Source organism: Epinephelus lanceolatus, chromosome 17 (genome assembly GCF_041903045.1).
Source record: "Epinephelus lanceolatus isolate andai-2023 chromosome 17, ASM4190304v1, whole genome shotgun sequence".
NCBI lineage: Eukaryota > Metazoa > Chordata > Actinopteri > Perciformes > Serranidae > Epinephelus > Epinephelus lanceolatus.
In genome coordinates this window covers 26,615,803-26,634,866 of record NC_135750.1, presented here as the reverse complement: position 1 = coordinate 26,634,866, position 19,064 = coordinate 26,615,803, and the positions used below count along the sequence as shown (strand labels likewise).

The 19,064-nt window shown below is 41.1% G+C and overlaps 3 protein-coding genes across 4 annotated transcripts; 1 reads left to right on the top strand and 2 right to left on the bottom strand.

Moving 5' to 3' along the window:
* Nucleotides 1-102: 102 nt before the first annotated feature.
* mrps6 (mitochondrial ribosomal protein S6) lies at nucleotides 103-3,462 on the bottom strand. The gene is made up of 2 exons (XM_033612837.2): nucleotides 2,990-3,462; nucleotides 103-220 (listed from the first exon to the last, which is right to left on the bottom strand). The coding sequence occupies exon 1, from the start codon at nucleotides 3,326-3,328 to the stop codon at nucleotides 2,996-2,998; it is 333 nt and encodes a 110-aa protein (XP_033468728.2). The 5' UTR covers nucleotides 3,329-3,462; the 3' UTR covers nucleotides 103-220; nucleotides 2,990-2,995.
* Nucleotides 3,463-4,096: 634 nt separating this feature from the next.
* On the bottom strand, nucleotides 4,097-7,819 carry LOC117248481 (THAP domain-containing protein 6-like). The gene is made up of 5 exons (XM_033613607.2): nucleotides 7,672-7,819; nucleotides 6,570-6,762; nucleotides 6,015-6,116; nucleotides 5,563-5,774; nucleotides 4,097-5,023 (listed from the first exon to the last, which is right to left on the bottom strand). Exons 1-4 carry the CDS (start codon nucleotides 7,749-7,751, stop codon nucleotides 5,574-5,576), a joined length of 576 nt encoding a protein of 191 aa, XP_033469498.1. The 5' UTR covers nucleotides 7,752-7,819; the 3' UTR covers nucleotides 4,097-5,023; nucleotides 5,563-5,573.
* Nucleotides 7,820-8,227: 408 nt separating this feature from the next.
* nolc1 (nucleolar and coiled-body phosphoprotein 1) lies at nucleotides 8,228-17,176 on the top strand. Of its 2 annotated transcripts, none has more exons than XM_033613605.2 (13): nucleotides 8,228-8,375; nucleotides 9,002-9,057; nucleotides 9,758-9,918; nucleotides 10,026-10,135; nucleotides 10,231-10,342; nucleotides 10,446-10,570; nucleotides 10,705-10,828; nucleotides 12,112-12,207; nucleotides 12,401-12,745; nucleotides 13,205-14,677; nucleotides 15,633-15,769; nucleotides 15,863-15,946; nucleotides 16,059-17,176. In XM_033613605.2, exons 1-13 carry the CDS (start codon nucleotides 8,265-8,267, stop codon nucleotides 16,215-16,217), a joined length of 3,093 nt encoding a protein of 1,030 aa, XP_033469496.2. In that variant the 5' UTR covers nucleotides 8,228-8,264; the 3' UTR covers nucleotides 16,218-17,176. The 2 variants fall into 2 exon arrangements, with proteins under 2 accessions (XP_033469496.2, XP_033469495.2); XM_033613604.2 differs by having other exon boundaries at nucleotides 10,023-10,135.
* Nucleotides 17,177-19,064: the final 1,888 nt, after the last annotated feature.

The window sequence follows — 19,064 nt, the reverse complement described above, 5'->3', positions numbered from 1 at the left end:
TTTGCTCAACCAGTTAAAAACTGCAGAACTGCATAAACCACTAAACACCATGTGGAGTGCATTGTCTAAAATGTAAAAAAGATCACAAGACAAACTTGAAACTATGATAGAAAAAAGTACTTTATTATGACATAACATACAAATGTAGGTTAACAACTATGGAAAAGGTCAAAGAGGGAAGCATCACGCTGTACATCTTCTGGCTTTCAGCTGCAAAAACCTGTAAAACAAAAGGAAACAACCATTACACAGGGTTAAGTTAGAGCACAGTCAGCACAGCATGATCTCCATAAACAGAAGGTTAAGGGCACTGACTGCATGAACACATTTAATGAAGTCAGTGTAAGGTTACACTGACCATGTCTTAAAGCTGACCAGTACTGAATTTTTGAGGATGATAGCAATATCAGTATTTGAGGGTTGTTTTTTATGATAGACACATACCAGTAACATTTTCATAAAGATCAATGACAGGTGTTTCTTAAAGATTTGTGGCATGTACTAAGTTGAACAACAAGCAGTGTTTTTCAGTGGTCAAACTATGTAATGGTGACAAATTTCTAAATTAATGTATTTGGCACTTTGTACTGCAACTTCTTGTTAATTAGTTTTTACTGATTTATCCTTGATTTTCTTTTTTATTCGCCTGTTAACTACAAGACGGCCACAACCTTCAAACCTTATACTGTTGAGCAAGTTCGTTACTCTAACTATTTACATAAGCAATTCACTTCTTCCGAAAAAGTGCCTTTCACGTCCTTTAAGGCCAAGATGACTTTCACGTACTAAAAGTCAGAACACCACAGTCATGAGGCAGGGCAGTGTCTACAAATCAGTAAAGGGAATATAAGTATCTGGTAGTTGCCTAGTACAAACCCAAGTCTAAAAAAGTTGGGAAGGTGTGTACAATCTAAGTAAAATCAGAATGCAATGTTTTGTGAATCTTTTTGTTTTACTTATATTCAATTGAATACAGTATAAAGACAAAATATTTAATGTTCAAACTCATAGATTGGTAAACCATACACTCATTCTGAATTATTATTATTTGGTATTCTATTTTTTTTATTCTTATTTCTATTTATGTATATGTTGTGTTGTACATTGTAGCATAATACACATTTTATATTTCTACTACTTTACATACTTGTTTAATACATTGTAATGTAGCAAAATGGACATATTTTTAGATTTTTAAACACGCTCACATACTTAGCATATTATACACATTTTATATTTTTAAATATTTTACATACTAATGTCAACATTGTAGCATAATGCACATATTTTCATCTTTATATATTTAAATACTTTATATGTTCATACTTTTTATTTCTACTTTCTTGTTATTCTATATGCTTTACATCAGAGTGACTGTAATGTTATACAATTTACCCCCTGAGATCAATTAAGTATTTCTGATTCTGATTTTCTTTTAACAGCACTCAGTTAGCGTTTGCGAGCAAAGGACACTAACTGTTAAATTACGGAAAGTAAAAAAAAAAAAAAATCCCATTCTTGATATACAACCTCAGCTGCTCAACGGTCCAGGGTTGCCATCATCATATTTTGCGCTTCATAATGTGCTTCACTTGCTCAGTGCGAGACAGGTCTGGACTATGGGCAGGCAAGTCTAGTACCTGCACACTTTTACTATGAAGCCAAGCTTTTGTAACACATGCAGAATGTGGCTTTGAATTGTCTTGCTGGAATAAGCAGGGATGTCCCTGAAAAAGACAGTTTGTGGTTGGCAGCATATCTTGTTTTAAAACCTGTTTGTACCCTTCAGCATTCATGGTGTCTTCAGAGATGAGCAAGTTTGCCATGCCATGGCCACTACACCACCCCATACCATCACAGATGCTGGCTTTTCAACTTTGTGCTGGTAACAATCTGGACTGTCCTTTTCCTCTTTAGCTTGAAGGCCAATCTGAAATGTGGACTGGTCAGACCACAACACACTTTTCACTTTGTGTCAGTCCACCTCAGATGTGCTTGGGCCCAGAGAGGTCAGCAGTGTTTCTGGATGTTGTTGATAAATGGCTTTCTCTTTGCATGGAAGAGTCCTAACTTGCATTTGTAGATGCAGCAATGAGCTGTGTTTACCGACAATGATTTTCCAAAGAGTTCCAAAGCCCATATGGTAATATCGTTTATACAGTCATGTTGGTTTTTAATGCAGTACTGCCTGAGTGAAAGGTCACAGGAATTCAATGTTGATTTTCAGCCTTGCCCCTTATATGCTAAGTTTTTTTTCCAGATTCTTTGAAATGTTTTGTTATGGATTGTATATGGTGAAACCCTAAATTCTTTATAACTGTGTGTTGAGAAGCGTCCTTAAACTGTGACTGTGACAAAGCAATGAATATTGCTCCCTCCTTGCTTGTGAACAAGTGAGCCCTTTGAGGATGCCCCTTTCAGACTGTCATAATACTATCACCTGTCACTCACCAATAACCTGTTTACATTCAACAACTTTCCCATATTGTGTGTTGCAGACATCAAATTCAGAATGAGTGTATATACAAAGAAAAAAACGTTAATCAGTTTGAACATTAAATATTGTGTCATTGCACTGTACTCAATTGAATATAGGTCGCAAAGGATTCTCACATCATTGCATTCTGTTTTTATTTACGTTTTACATAGCGTCCCAGCTTTTTTGGAATTGGGGCTGTAGTGGTAGTTTTGTACATCACTTCAACTGGTTTTAACCAACAGCTTACAATTTCACAGATTTTTAGATCAAATCCACTAACTTATTTACATTCTTATTAACCTAGGGTGCACTGAAATGATTAGTCAATTGGCTGGTCAGCTGACAGTGAATTCATAAACTCCAGTTACTGTTTTTGTCAATTCATTAACCAACAACAGCACAACTTGGGTGTCACAGCCTTGCAAATGTATTGAGTTGTTTGATACTCTTGGTTTCAAACAGATGCATAGTGTAGCTTTTCCACCTTTACCCTTATCAGCCATTCCTTACATTCAATCACTGTTGGGGGCCACAGCAGCTACTACTGGAGACCTGGTCGTCCTTCTTCAGCACAGTGGGCCTCACCACGTCCACATCACGATGCAAGTGGTCTAATAACCCTGTGAGGATGCTGGGGGCTGCGTAGAAATCGACCAGAAAGTAAGCCCCCCGGGTGTGCCTCTGATTGTGTTTGGTTATCTTGAAGGGCAGCAATCTCTCCCCCAGGTTCTCCAAGTCCCTCACCACCGCGCCTCGCTCCATCAAAGTCTCCACTGTCCGCCGGAGAGCAGCCGCCATCTCCGGCCGCTGCATCGCCTTCAGGATCAGGGCCAGCTCGTAGCGAGGCATGGCAGCGGCGAAGAAGTCCTCGATTCACGCTTTGAATTCAGCAGTGGGTTGCTGTCACTGCCAGAAGAGTCAGCTCAGAGCATAGACTGTAACTGTGGCTCAGAGTCGACCATGTTATGACACGAGGGACAAGGAAGGTCTTCGGTGATGACGTAAAAAGCATGCGCCTATATTGATAACGACATTAGAGCCGAAGTCCTAGCCGGCCGCCATCTTGGATGGGTCTCGCTTCGCCTCCACAGTCCACAGTGCATTCACTTCTATTGAGGAAGGCCAGTCACGTCGAAGAAATATGCTGTGATTTTTGATGCACTACCACAGGGTGTGCTGCAGCTTCTTAAAGGGACTGCAAGAAATGCTGCTGTTGCAGAAAATTATAATTGTGATATTTTTGTGGGCGAAGTAGACATTACAAAAAAAATCCTGCTCTAACACATATTTGAGATGCTGCTTACAATCAAGGATTCTGCCTAGAGGTCAAATTTACTGGACTGCACAATTGGAGAGGTTAACTGGCATAAAGCGTGGCTGGTTGGTGACAAATTCTGTCTTAATAACAAGGTGAAAGAAGTTTTGTTTAAAATTTTACATCAAATCTACCCTGCAAAGAAAACACCAGAAAGATTTAAACTGGACATTGAATATGTGTGATTTCTGTGGACTTGAAGATGAAACCATCTCTCACTTATTTTATCAATGTACTTACAGTAGAACTTTTTGGAAAGATGTTCAACATTTTGTGCAAGAGAAAACAGGAAGAACGATCAGTTTCCAGGAAAAACACATTTTTATTTCTTTTGATGACCAAGACAAAGATTTGTGTTTTTCTGTCAGTTGATCTTGAGTTTGGGGAAATTTCACATCCATAAAAACAAATGGGTCAAATCTAAACCAAACATTGTACCCTTTCGACAAGAACTGCACCATTATGCTGCCACAATCAAGGACATTAGAAATAAGAAAGCCGCAAAAACATACTCTATTATGGAGAAATTTTGTGGAAGTGATCTGTAAAGGCCTCTGGCTGTTTTTGTTGTTTTTTTACTCTTGCTTTGTGTGTATCTCTGCACCCCATGTAGGTTTGTAAGTATCTATGGGCGTATGTCTGTATGTAAGGTCTTGTGTGTCGCACAATTAAAAAAAAAAACAAAACAAACTTCTATTGAGGAAGGAGCTGTATGCACAAGTAGAATGAGTAAAATAGAATAACTCACTGAATTTTCAACTGATTTTCAAGCGGTTTGGTTTGTTACAAACGGCACACATGTAGTTATGATACAGGATGCTTTCGTAAATTAAAAATGCGGGATTTCATGCTGTAATACTTTCTGGAGATAGCAAAAGTATGTTATTTAGGTCACAACACAGTTCTTTTATTCACCTCAACCCTGTATAAACATATATACTGTATAAACACAATATACATAATACAAAACATAGTATAGCATAAAACATACACCATAAAAACAAGCACTTCAGAGGCTACATCAGTCTCATCAAGTGCCATCCCCCATATTCACAAATCCAGACATTTTTTGCATATGGGGGTTGTACTGCACATGTTTTTTGATGGCCATGGCATCCAACATGAGTGCCACACAACCATATTTAGTTGGATCTTCTTCATGCCTTTTCTGCAACATGTCCAACATCATCATGTTGAGTCCAAGCTTGGCATCCACCGATTTCATCCACCTTTGCAAAAAGAAAACAAATAGCTATTTAAGCACTTTAACCCTGGCATCCCTATGTTGGGCACTTTTTCTTTCTTTCATTTTTCTTTCTAAAATTATTCTCTTTTTCCAAGACATTCAAAAATAGTGAAAATAGCAGATCTACAAGCTCGCAGTTTGTACATCAGTTTGCTGTTTGTCATACAACATATTATGTGGGGCTGAAGTGGTTTAAGTACTTGAACCAGTATGTTTAAATATATGTGTAATCAAACAACATGAACAACACCTTTGCAATGTATGTGGATGTGGGAGGGGAAGGTGCAGAGACTCCCTCAGGTAGGTGTACATTTTTGGACCATGGAGGTGGAGTGTGAGGGCAAAGTCTCACTGGTCCTTTGTGTATTCTTGCCCCCGCTTGGAAAGGAGATCTATCTGAAGATCTGAAATTCAGTTCGTACAAACTAATTAGTAAGTCCCCTTGAAATAATACCTATATGAATTCTAACAAAGACTGTTAACATAACATATACATAAAGTTGTATTATCATCTAATTTTACCTGAGTAGAAATCAAGCCTCTTCCTTCAGCTCATCAGTTATGAGGTTCTTTTTCTTCAGATCCTCCAGAAGACTCTCGATTGTTTTCTTTGCCCTCCATTCTCTTTTCTTGGCATTCTGCTTCTCTCGCTCCAGACTCTCCACTTTAGCCAAAGCTTCAGTGAGTCTGGCCTTTAGATGAGTGGGGGAATCAGGCAATGCATAGGTGTGGTCCTAGTAGAAAGAAGGATGTCATACCTGTAAATACCACTGCAAGTACCGTGGATATGAGTAAGTGCGTGCGTGCGTGGGATGCATACTGTAGTTAACAGTGGCACATTTCAAAGTGTGCACATGTGTATATGTGAATGTGTCTGAAAAGAGTAGCAAAAAGCAAGGGAGAGGTTTTAATATGACCAGGGCCATGATGCTCACAGCTGTATGGGACTGGACATATCAAATACAAATACTTACAACATTGGGCTGAGGTTCACTTTCAAGGAAATGCTGAGGAAGGTCCACTTGTGGGCTCTTTTCAGCTTTCCTCGAAGCTTTTGTGGTCCTGGTTGCTACTGGCTAAAATGGAAGAAACACAATATTTAAAAACAACTTAATTAAAAACAATTTGAACAGGTTTTAGTATCCCAGTGTGTATTGTAATACACAATACATCACTGATTCCTAAACATGTAGAAAGAACAAATAGAAAAAAAAACATGTTCAGCAAAGTGTGATTGTTAATACATCTTTTTTGTTAAATTAAGACAGAGAGATTAGATTTCAGTTTTGCTTCGACTCTACTTGAATTTACACATACAGGTCATTCAAGAATTTTTTTTTTTATAGTAGTAGTACATAATCCCCCCCAGATGATAAGTTCATTGACGACTGATGTGCCAATGACAGGGCCTCACCAAAGAGGGGCACTTGTTTTGTGCACTAGGATACCTGAAACAGTGATATTAACTACTTATTCTTACATATGAAATCAGACATCTATGTAAGCAAATAGTGTAATAATACACCTACTCTTTGGAGATGAGACGGGAAGTTGAACACAGATGGTATAGCACCATCTCTAAGCCGGACAATCTGACCCGTCCTGTCAAATTCATTCGGCTTGAAGTGCTTACTGCAGAGCTTGGATGACTCTGTGGCAGTAAACCCCTTCCTTCTCAACACAACTTCCCACTGACTCCTCAACTTTTCATCTTTGGGAAATCTGCAAAATGTGAGAAAACCAGCGAGAGATGTAAAAGTGTCTACACTATAATGTATATAAAAAGGGAGAGAGTACTCCCCCCTTCAAATTAAGGTTAAGGACAGAAAAAAAAGATTATGCCAAGAAATTGTTTGGAAACTTTTTGAAGGAGAACCATACTGTTATGTTGTTATTATATCTGTATTTGTAGGTACTAATGGGTTAAGACAGTCCCTGTCTCCTGAATAGTACTGAACAACCCAAGTTTTAACATTCTCTTGTATAAATTAACATATGAGGAAAAACAATTTCAAATATAAACCAGGTGCCAGGTGTATTGCTCACTGACTAACAATGTGCAATACACCTCCCAACCGCTAAAGTGGCGCAGTAGAAAGCCGATGCACTCATTCATTGCAGGACGAAGAAGGGGTGAAGAAAATTTAAAGACATCCCGAGATAAAATGCATGTTTAGTGAAAAATAACGGATATACAAACACACGGCAACCCCCGTATAACTTCCTAACATCTGTGCCTATGAGGTGAGTACATTACATGTTTGATTTGAACGTTTATGGAGACGTGAATCGGTCTAGACCGGGAACCCCCAAACGAAAAACAGCTAGTTATTAGCTGGCAGCTAGCCAGCTAATAACTACAACCACATTCATGACAGTCGCTGTCGTGAAGATAAGGCTGTCATAAAATCGGCGTGGAGAAAAGCATAAAATAAAATTAGATGAAAATCTCGATTATGGTTCACATGATTTATAAATTCTCGGCTTTGATAGCTGTCCCTATCGCTGGCCTTGTCTAGTCTAATCTAGCTGCTGGCTATGTTAGCATTTCGCTAGTGGCCAAATAACGTTAGTTACAGTAACATAATGTTATAAATGGCCAAACACAACCAAATTAGTGTTCAGTCTTACTTGTGAAAGGTAATTCCCCGCGATCTGGTGTCATTGTTGCGCCGGTTATTACAACCGTAGGCTGCACAAAATACCGGCATCCTTTCTCTGTGGGTATTGAAGCTCGACTGTAAGTTTATGTGAGAAGACCCACCCAATATGGCGGCGGCGCAGTACGCGCTCAGGCAGTCGATCCGGCGTCTACGTGTATGATCATAGTGGCTATTTCGAAAATGAAAAAATGTGGTACTTTTAATAAAGTAATGCTACAGTTATGCTTTTTATTTTATCGGTTTTTGTAAACCGATAAAATCCCGAGAGGAAAGTTAGTTAGCTAATCTCACTCTTTACTTCCTGGTGCTACCGGACACTTTTTTGTCAAATTCAGAGCTCCAACCGTTATGTATGCTTACCATTATTTTTTTTTTTAAAAAAAAAAAAAAAATAGGCGCTGTTCAAGACTGTTTAGCGATTAACTGCGGGGTAAATTACCCTATTACTGCTAAAATACATCGTTTTAAGCGTAAGTTGACGTCACCGTTATACGCGAGTGCGCATGCCCACAAGTGACCGTTCCGTCCACTTCCTTCCCTTCCAGAAGGAGCGTGGTGAAGATGGCGGCGGAAAAGTCGAAGCCGAGCGATCTTTACAAATGCGTATATTCGTTTCTGGTGGAGAACAAGTTCACCAAGGCGGCGCAGCAGTTTCTGAAACAGACTAAAGTGGTAAGCGGCTCACCTTGTGTTGTTGATAGTCAGCGGCTCGTGCTGTCTGTCCTCAGCTCTGACATGAAGTTGCTAAGACAAACCGCACGAGGAATAAACCTATAGCTATGTAACGTAGAGGGACCGTGCAGCCGCCGGTGAAGTTAGCACGTGTGGGGGCACATGTGCAAGTGTTTCAGCTGCCACGTTGTTACTTTAAAATAATTTATATTCACATCTATTAGATTGTAAATGGGAATCATACAGTGTTTTTTGTATTGTATGGAACTGAAGCAGAATAAGGTTTGTTTGCCAAGTATGTTCTCACTTACAAGGAATTTGCCTTAGTGTTAGGTGCATAAAATAAACACATTAAGAAGAAATAATAAGGGCAAAGTGCTGATAAAGCCAAGAACATAAATCTAGAATACAATAAGTTCAATAAGAATATGGAAAATATACGTAAATAATGTTGTAAGCAATATGTAAAATATAATAGTTTTAGAATGAGAGAGTTGTCAAATTTAGTGTAGGATCGGATGTGTAAAAATATTGATCAGGGGATGATGAATGAATGATTGTTGAATTGTAGCAACATTAAAACAGCTTGTAGTGGCTAAGTTAGTGCTTCACGTGTTTCTCTGCAGACCCCACAAGATGAAAATGAAGAGAGCCTCGTCAACATCTACAACTTCTGGGTGAAGTGAGTTCTTTATTGTTTTTCTTGTAATGCTAAAGCTTGTGCAGTTATACTAATATCAGCAAACTTTCAGAATATGGCCAGGGTTTTTCTCCACTATCAAATGTAGATGTCTGTTCCTCAAAAGCCATCAAAGTAAAAATCCACCTTAAGTAGACTGAACACTGCTTTGTATGTGCTGTAAAGCCAATATATGCAATCATGGGCACAGTTTTCCTTAGCAGTAGATTAGTGTTTTAATTAGTGACATAATCAGGTGACACTTACTTGATCTGCAAACCCTTGAATTGATTTACTCTGTAAATCCATCTTACAGTTGTTCAACAGAAAATACTTTACTTTAACAGACAATTTAACATCTGGCTGATGGACAACTGTTGCGCTTTGGTTATCACTTTAACATTTATAGTAATGCTGATCAGTGTGCATTCCCTGTAAGGATAAATTCATTTACCCGTAGCATCCCCGCTGCCGCCGCTGCTGCTGTCCTAGTATCCTAGGGTTTGTTTGCTCTCTTAGCAGCAGCAGCAGCAGCAGCAGCTTATGTATTTGTCTCTAGTTGTCATCAGTATGCTCTGTCTCTTCGGTCCAGCCTGAGGAGGAACTGGTCAAAAGTAAAATCTAAGCTGTTTATTTTACAAATAAAAGGTGAATTCTATTGGGGTAAATTCTTCTAATTCTAACATCGGTGTGGGTCTTCTAGGTCTCCTGAAGCCAGGAAACGAAAAGCACCTCCTAACGAGGGTGAAACTTCAAATGGTCCATCAGCCAAGAAAGCAAAACCCAGTGCAGAGAGCTCCAGTGAAGACTCAAGCAGCGAGGATGAAGAAGCTGTTGCAAAACCTGCAAAGGCAGCCCCTGCAGGTAATATTAATATATTTGATGTGATTGAATTCTGTCAGTAATGTGCCACTCTGAAAACTCCCACAGCATTATCAGATTACATTTCTCTGTAATGTTTGTTTTAGCAGCCAAGGTTGCGCCTGCTAAAGCAGCAGCAGCTGCTAAAGCCGCATCCAGCAGCAGTGAAGACTCCAGTGACTCTGAGGAGGAGAAGGCACATGCAAAAGCTCCTGCAAAGGTAGGAGGAAACATTATTCATCCCAGATCGTGTCATTTGTGCAAAGCTATGTATGTGGGTTTATGTTATTATTAAAATGTGGTCTCTGCGTGTAGGCTGCCGTGAAGCCGCCTGCTGCTCCTGCTGCAGGAAGGAAGAAAGACAGCAGCTCCAGCAGTGAGGAATCTGACTCTGAGGATGAGCAGCCCGCCAAAGCCTCTGCACCAAGTGAGTTTAGAGCCAGAAGTCATTAATGTTGTGTAATGCAACTGTCTTTAATTGTTAACTAAATCTGAGCTGATAATGAAAATGTGTCTTATCTGAATAATAGAACCCAAGGCTGGTGCAGTCACAACACCCAAACCAGCTGCCGCTGCTAAAGGCACAACTCAGAAAAAGCAGGAGAGCAGCAGTGAAGATAGTTCCTCAGATTCTGAAGATGAAGAACCTGCAAAGGTATGAAAAATCATCTGGCCTCATCTAAAAATGACATGTTTTTGATCTTTTTTGTCCAAAGATGAGAAAAATGTAGAGCCATAGTGAGTTTACTTGGTAAATGGATATACAATGTACTTTACGTGCTGTGATAGGCTCCAGCCAAACCTGCTCCAGCAAAACCTGCCCCAGCAAAGAAGGCTGCAGCTGCTGCTGAATCAAGCAGTGAAGACTCTTCATCTGAAGATGAGGCTCCTCCCAGCAAAAAACCCAAAGCAGGTCTGTTTTTATGTCTTTTCGTACTTTATCCCTGTATGCCCAATGGCTTTCAGACACAACATAATAACAACAAAATAATGAATAGTTGAAAAAGGAATGTTGTGCTAAGAATACCAGTGACAACCATGGAAGGTTTAATTATACTTGCAATGAGTTCTGTGACATTCACCAATCAGAGCATAGCTTTTCATTTTTAGCCCTCTGCGCTGGTGATGGCCATGGTCGAAGGCATTATGTTTGTGGGTTGTCTGTCCTTCAGTCTGTCTGTCAGTCCAATCCTTGTAACCACAATATCTCAAGAATGCCTCAAGGGAATTTCTTCAAATTTGGCACAAATGTTCACTTGGACTCAACGATGAAGTGATTAGTTTTTGGTGGTCAAAGGTCAAGGCCACTGTGACCTTGTCTGTCTCATTCTAATAAACATGATATCTCAAGAATGACTTGAGGGATTTTTTTCAAATTTGGAATAAATACTCCTTTAGATTGAAGATAAACTGATTAGATATTGGTTGTCAAAGGTCAAGGTTGCTGTGACCTTGCATCTATGTAATTCTCGGGAACACAAAATCTCAAGAACAGCTTGAGGGAATTGCTTCAGCTTTTGCAAGATATTCACTCAGAGTCAACAATGAACCAATTGGATTTTGGTGGTCAAAGGTTAAGGTTAGTGTGACCTCACAAAATATGTTCCTGACACTTCACACAAATTGATAAAATATTAAAGTGATGATATTTTATATCCAAAAGGTCAAAGGTCAACTTCACTGTGACATCAGAACATAATGTTCTGCATGAAAAGGTCTTCTGGCTATCATTCAATGTCCTATCTCAGGAACAGAAGGGGAAATATTAGGTCAGAAACTTGGTGACACTTATCTTGGCTGCCTAACATGGTGCTGTACTGGTGTACCCCAGTCAAACAGTGCTACACAGAAAAATAGTGAAATTAACATAAGATTTAGTTCAGGATATAGTTAGTCTGTCCTGTCATATACTCCCCAGCCAGAAATTGGTATAGGCTTGTTTATTTCTTATTTTTCTTTTCTTTGTCCATTTAAATAACCTTGAAACATTGAAACTTGCCACACTATAGTACCTCATCCCAAAACTGCTCATTCTTCTCCTTGCCCATTGCCATCCATGGTGCTGACAGGCCACCAGTTGTGTCCTATCTGAAGACAATGTAAAAAGCTGATAACCTGATCCTAAGTGGTTGAAATATTGTACAGAGGCCCTTTGTTGAATGTAATGATGCTGATGAGTTTCCTTTTTCTTGGTAGGAGCATACAGTGCAGTCCCACCTCCTGCCTCAGTCCAGAAAGCTCCAGCTGCACCCGCAGCTACAAAGAAGCAGGAGTCCAGTTCTGAGAGCTCAGGTAATGATCAGACAAGTCTGTAATTTTTAGGGATGGGCAGCACAAGCAAAAACACTATTCGAAAATCGTGGCAACTATTCGACAATTTTTTGAATAATCGCCCCAACTCGTGACCCATCCCTAGTAATTTTCTACTCAGTGGGATCCGAATGCCAAACATGACAAAAATTTCTTCATGCCTTTGTCTTTCCAGATTCAAGCTCAGATGAAGAGGAGGCAAAGAAGTCTGCAGCCAAAGCCACCCCAGCTAAAGCTGCCCCAGCCAAGGCTGCACCTGCTAAAGAGGAAGACTCAGACTCATCAAGTTCAGAGGACGAAGAGGAGGCAAAGAAACCTGCCGCCAAGGTGACTCCCGCTAAGGCTGCTCCAGCTAAAGCTGTTGCAGCCAAAGCCACGCCTGCTAAAGAAGACTCATCAGAGGAGGATTCCAGTTCAGAGGAGGAGGAGACAGCAAAGAAGCCCACAGCTAAACCTGCACCCGCCAAGGCTGCACCTGCCAAGGCTACTCCTGCTAAAAAAGACGAGTCCTCAAGCTCAGGTAAGAGACATCTGATTTTGAGCATGTGAGCTCATTGTTGATATAAAAGTGATATACTGTTGTTTTTTTGTAAAACCTTGAATTGGCTTCTATTCAAGTAAATATTGTTGCCTGTTCTGGCAGTTTGTGGAGCGATCAAAGCTACAGTAATATTCATCATTTAAATCCAATCAAGAGAACTGTCTGTTATGAAATTATTTCTGTTCTCACCCCTGCTTTGTTACATACATTCAATCATCCATTAGGTTCACCTAACTAAAATGAATGCAGTCAAATACAATAGACCTACTATAAATTTACCTTCATGAAGGATATGTTAGGTTTCCGTTTAAAGTGTTTGACTGAACATTGTGGTAGGATTTGTCTCAGTGTTACCCAATAAACCGGCAACTGAGCGTACATTCATGTGTCTGTCAGCAAAATGTTCAAAATCTTATTTGCTTTTCTTCCCAAATTCAGAGAGCAGCTCTGAAGATGAGGCTCCAGCAAAGCCTGCCGCTAAAACTGCACCTCCACCGAAGCCTGCTGCTGCTTCTAAACCCCCAGCCAAGGCAGCAGAGAGCAGCTCTGAGGAAGACTCATCTGAAGACGAGGAAGAACCGGCGAAAGCCAAGCCGGCAGCCAAGCCAGCCTCTAAACCAGCTACCCCTGCTTCAAAGCCTGCTACCCCTGTAGCAAAGCCTTCTGCAGCAGCGGAGAGCAGCTCAGACTCTGACTCCTCTGAGGATGAGGAAGAACCAGCTAAGGCTAAGCCAACAGCAGCTAAGCCAGCTGCAAAGGCTGCTACACCTGTTGCAAAGCCTGCTAAAGCAGCAGAGAGCAGCTCAGACTCCGACTCTTCTTCTGAAGATGAAGAACCAGCAGTCAAAACTAAACCTGCAGCGGCTAAACCAGCTACGCCAGCCTCAAAGCCTGCAACTCCTGCAGCAAAGCCTGCTGCAGAGGAGAGCAGCTCAGACTCTGACTCTTCTGAGGATGAGGAAGAGCCAGCCAAGGCTAAGCCAACAGCAGCTAAACCAGCTACACCAGCTGCAAAGCCAGCTGCCCCTGTTGCAAAGCCTGCTGCTAAAGCAGCAGAGAGCAGCTCAGACTCTGACTCCTCTTCTGAAGATGAAGAACCAGCAGTCAAGGCTAAACCTGCAGCCAAAAAGCCTGCTACTCCTGCAGCAAAGCCTGCTAAAGCAGCAGAGAGCAGCTCAGACTCTGACTCATCTTCTGAAGATGAAGAACCAGCAGTCAAGTCTAAACCTGCAGCAGCTAAGTCAACTACACCAGGCTCAAAGCCTGCTACTCCTGCAGCAAAACCTGCTGCTGCTGCTGCAGCAGAGAGCAGCTCAGACTCTGACTCCTCATCTGAGGATGAGGAAGAACCAGTGAAAGCCAAGGCAGCAGCAGCGGCTAAACCAGCTGTCCCAGTTACAAAGCCTGCTGCAAAGGCTGGGGCAGCAGCAGCAGCAGATAGCAGCTCTGACTCAGACAGCTCAGACTCTGAGAGTGAGGCAGCAAAACCTGCAGTCAAGAAACAAGCAGCAGCAGCAGCCCCTGCTGGCACACCCACAGCCACAAAGGCAGCTGCAGCTCCAAAAAAGAAGGCTGAGGAGAGCAGCTCTGAGTCTTCAGACAGCTCGGATTCAGAGGCAGAAGCAAAGTCTACCCCTGCAAAGCCTGCAGTCACCAATGGCAAGGCTGCAACACCCAAGGCTGCAGCACCCAAGGCTGCAGCAAAACCAGCAGAGTCCTCATCCAGTGACAGCAGCTCTGAAGAGGAAGAGGAGGCCAGTAAAAGTAAACCTGCTACACCTGCCCCAACACCCAAGACGACCCCAGCAGCTAAACCCAAAGATGCCAGCAGCAGCTCTGAAGAGAGCTCATCAGATGAGGAGGAAGCACCACGCAAAGCAGCCACAGCACCCACCACCCCTGTAACAAATGGTAAGTCTTGAACAAAAACTGAACATGTTGTGGCCACTTAACAAAGAAATAAATGTATTAATGGGTAAACAGCACACTGAAACCTAGCCATTAGGGTTTTAACCCAACTTTTATTAGTCTTTTAAATGCAGCATAATTATATGCATGTTAAGGTCATGAAACACTTACAGTGGCATACAGAAGTTTGGGCACCCATGGTCAAAATTTCTTCTATAGTTAAGTAAGTGGAAGATGAACTGATCTCCAAAAGGCATGAAGTTAAAGATGAAACATGCTTTTTAAGCAGGATAAGTGTATTTTGTTTTGTTTTGTTCAATTTTAGAGTGGAAAAAAAACAGTAAAGGAGCACCATGCAAACGTTGGGCATGAAGTTAAAATAGAACCTTTTTGGACGCAATGAGCAAGGGTACGTTTGAAGAAAAAAGAGTAAAAGGAACACCTGTCCAACTGTTAAACACGGGGGTGGATCGATCATGCTTTGGGCTTGTGTTGCAGCCAGTGGCACGGGGAACATTACAAATGTCACACCATCTGTAAAAAAGCTGAAAATGGAGAGAGGGTGCCTTCTACAACAGAATAATGATCCTGAACACACCTCGAAATCCACAATGGACTATGCCAAGAGGCACAAGCTGAAGGTTTTTGCCATGGCCCTGAGGCCCTCACAGTCCCCCGACAGGTCTTTTACTTGTTTAGCTATTCACAGTGAAGTGAAACACCCATACGTTTGCATCCAACTGTATATTGTTGACTAATATTAAGTTAAGTTTAAGTTTATTTACTTTATTAATCCCCCTGAGGGGAAATTCAATGTTTTCACTCTTGCTTGTCAATTACACACAGGTCCGAAAGACACACACATGCACAAACAGGACCTATACATGCACAAAGTGGAGAGATGTCAGAGCACAATATTAGCACAAATAACTGTTTTTTTCCCCTGTGGTTCATGCAGGTACAAATGGAAAGAGAAAAAGAGATGAAGAGTCATCATCAGAGAGTGAAGAGGAAGAAGAAGAGACAGAAGTCAATACACCAAAAAACAAGAACGCAACAACCACACCACAGACGTTTCCTAAAGCCAATAAGAAGGTAAAACCTGCTGGAGACTGGAACTTAGTCTCAAGCCTGAATTTCTGAAGGAAAAAGAGCTGTTATTTTATAGATGTGACTTATGTCTTTCAGACCTCCAATGTACCGTTCCGTAGAATAAGAGAGGAAGAAGTAGAGGTGGATCCCCGTCTTGCAGACAATTCTTTTGAGGCAAAGGTGAGTTCAGTAACCACTGCGAGCATTCTTCAAACAGAACTACATACTAAGATTTGCTGAGGTGAGCCAATAACTTACCCTCAAACATGTTCTTTGGTCTTTGATATTCCAGTATGGAGCTGATGGGGACTGGGGCCAGAAAGCCAACAACGTGCTCAAGTTCACAAAAGGCAAATCATTCCGCCACGAAAAGACGAAGAAGAAGAGAGGAAGCTACCGCGGCGGCGCCATCTCCACTACAGTCAACTCTATTAAGTTTGACAGTGACTGAGGACGCTCCCTCTCTGGACCCTCCCACCTGAACTTTACTGTACCTGTGTGATCAGGACTATCAGTTGTCTGCTTCCCCCTTCTGTAAACAGTCCCTCTATCATCACTACCCAACAGCAGCACGCTGACACAGGAGTGTGACCGTAGAGCTGAGCTGGCACTTCCATGCAGTTAGCTGCCCTTAGTTTGTAATGGAGACCATTCTTTTGATCTGTGATCTGAAGCAACAGTTAGTGGAGCTGTGGCAGCAGGAGAGATGTTCCCATACTTCTAAAGGTTGACATCCATTACCACTTATAGCCACTAGGTGGCTGCAGGCCACCTGTTAATGGGGAAAAGCCAATGTGTGTGTTGGGCCCTTTTTTTGTTGCTGGTTTTGACTTTAACCTGTACTCTGTTCTCAGATGACAAAGGTCTTGTCATTTCTTTGTGATACTGTTTTCTCATCTATCTGTGTATGTATGACAGCCATCCATCCCAACAGGTTCTTTATTATGTATCAAGAAAAGGCTGGAGTGATTTATTTTTTTATTTTTTTTTATTTTTTTTTTTTTTAAATGGATTCTTGGATCTTCTTTGGTTGTTTGTCGATTTTTATTTGGCCACATTTAAAAGTGGAGAGGGTGCGTGCTTGGGTTTTTTCTCTTTATATTACACAAACATTTTGAGAGTAGAACTGAGTTTTATACTGTGTATTTATTAAGTTTTATTCCATCTCACTGTTTAGGACCTCAGATGTTTTTCCATTCTATTCTCAAGCCATTTTGCTTTGAAACTATTGTTCTAATGTGAGGATACCCCTGACAACCCTCCATAATCTGTTTGTTAGTGGTAGTGAATTTATGATTCACTAACAGAACTAAGAGCCATTTTTGTTTGATTGTTTGAATTTACTGTGTAAACTTTTCTGTTGTTTTGTATTAATTCTTGTCGCTGTAATTAAAGGCCTAAAAGATTAAATGTTGGTGTGATGGGAGTCGTTGCTTTGAGTTTTTTTTTGTTTTACTCCATCTATCCATCCATTTTCAACTTCTTGTCTGAAGCCGGGCAAAGTGGTCTCAGGGGAGGGGCCAGACTAGGGAGCGGTTCAAGAAAATCACAATGAAATGGCACATTGGGAGACAGAGTACTTAGCCAGGTATGGGGACACCAGGGCCCCCCTATGGAGCTGGATCTGGGAGCGGGGAGCTCGCCAGCAAGCGTGATGGCTGGGCCTTGGACCATGGGGCTCGGGTGGGCTCAGCCCAAATAAATGTGGGCCCACCACTTGCAGGGACTGGCATTGGGGCCAGGTGCATTGTGTTTTACTACTTCTTGTAAATGATACTGACACTGATTGTTGACTGTCATTGAGCTGTGTTTGACATACATAGAAACGGGGACAAAGTCCATATTTTTAGAAGGCGTCTACAAATAAGGAGCTGCTTTGTCCTTCTATTGTTACAAACAAACATGCACACCTACAGTCATTGACTTTGTTATGGAACATAAGTCAAGGAAAGATTAAAATCCATCATTTTTTTTTAAAATCAAGATCTAGTATATATAATTTAGTGGCACCTAGTAATTAGGTCACAGAACTGAAACTTCTCCCATGTGCTAAGCATGTAGGACAGGGGTAGGCAACCTGCACCTCTGGAGCCACTTGCAGCTGTTAGCCCCTCTCCAGTAGCTCCATGTGACAAAAAAAATCACATGGAAATTAATTAGTTATTTATTTTATTTTTTTATTGCCATTTATCATTCTTGTAGGCCTAAAAAACTTATCCCATTCTCCAGTGGTAAAAATATGTAGCCTGTATACCGAATAACTCAGTTTTAACCTTTTGCCTGGCGCTTTTTCCTCTAAATTCTGCCAAACCTCAATAGCAGTGGCCGAGCTTGAGTCTCCTTAACTAGTTAGGGATTCCAAATAAAGAACAGTAAAAGTCTGGGAGACAAAAAACAAAATGTAATAATGTGTGGACAGATGAATTTGCTCTCACCGCCAACGCTGCAAAGTTAAAGTACCAAATAATCATAAATAGCTCACTGTAGAGGAGCCAAAGACATAATAACGGATGCTGATTTAGATCTGTTAGTGATGTACTACTAATCTAGACTATCTAGGCTGTGTTATCTTCGTTGTAAGGCTCAAATATGTTGTATGAGATTACATTATTATTATATAACTCTTACAAAAATTACACTCATTATAAACTAATGCAAACATTTTATGAATATTATATTCCATTTCTGCCAATAGATGCCCCAACAACTCACTCTGGGCCTTGAAAAAGTCTGTAGTACAAAGGTCTTCCTGTGGAGGGGATGCAGACTGGACAATGATCTGAGCACTCCTGACACTTCCATCACAGCCACTAGATGGCAGTCAGGTCTCTCTGTACTGACCCTCAGCTGAAAATGTGACATTCACTGTACAGTATGTGAACTGACACCTTATTGCTCGCCGTGGGACAGTTTGGAGAGTGGTTGCTATGTGTGGGCATTACACTCTGCCCACCGTGACGAATCCTCTGTCTCACAATAAACAAAGGAGAAACGAGGTCTGTCAGGAGCCACAGGTGGAGCGGTAACAGCAGAGGGCCACTCTTTTTAAAGGCACACTCCACAATACAACTTAGTGTTGCACTTCCTTAATATTAGGAGATGGGATGAGACATTAAAAGGTCTGGAAGCTAAGATATAATAACTTTTAGCCAAAAAGGCTGCATCCTAAACGTTCCATGATCCAAGCCCAAGGAGAGATAACCCTGATGACATCGCTATGACATCACCAGGGTTATTTTCTCAATATGTAGCATGCTCATCTGCAACAACAGAAAGACATTAGGCTTGTTCGAGATGA

Bases quoted from the DNA above. Each gene is read 5' to 3' on its own strand.
- mrps6 (XM_033612837.2), bottom strand. From the start codon at position 3,328: ATGCCTCGCTACGAGCTGGCCCTGATCCTGAAGGCGATGCAGCGGCCG.
- LOC117248481 (XM_033613607.2), bottom strand. From the start codon at position 7,751: ATGCCGGTATTTTGTGCAGCCTACGGTTGTAATAACCGGCGCAACAAT. The intron at 6,763-7,671 runs GTAAGACTGAAC...CACATTTTGCAG, and splicing joins CGGGGAATTACCTTTCACAA to ATTTCCCAAAGATGAAAAGT. The intron at 5,775-6,014 runs GTAAGTATTTGT...TCTTTCTACTAG, and splicing joins GTGAACCTCAGCCCAATGTT to GACCACACCTATGCATTGCC.
- nolc1 (XM_033613604.2), top strand. From the start codon at position 8,265: ATGGCGGCGGAAAAGTCGAAGCCGAGCGATCTTTACAAATGCGTATAT. The intron at 8,376-9,001 runs GTAAGCGGCTCA...GTTTCTCTGCAG, and splicing joins TTCTGAAACAGACTAAAGTG to ACCCCACAAGATGAAAATGA. The intron at 12,208-12,400 runs GTAATGATCAGA...TTGTCTTTCCAG, and splicing joins GTCCAGTTCTGAGAGCTCAG to ATTCAAGCTCAGATGAAGAG.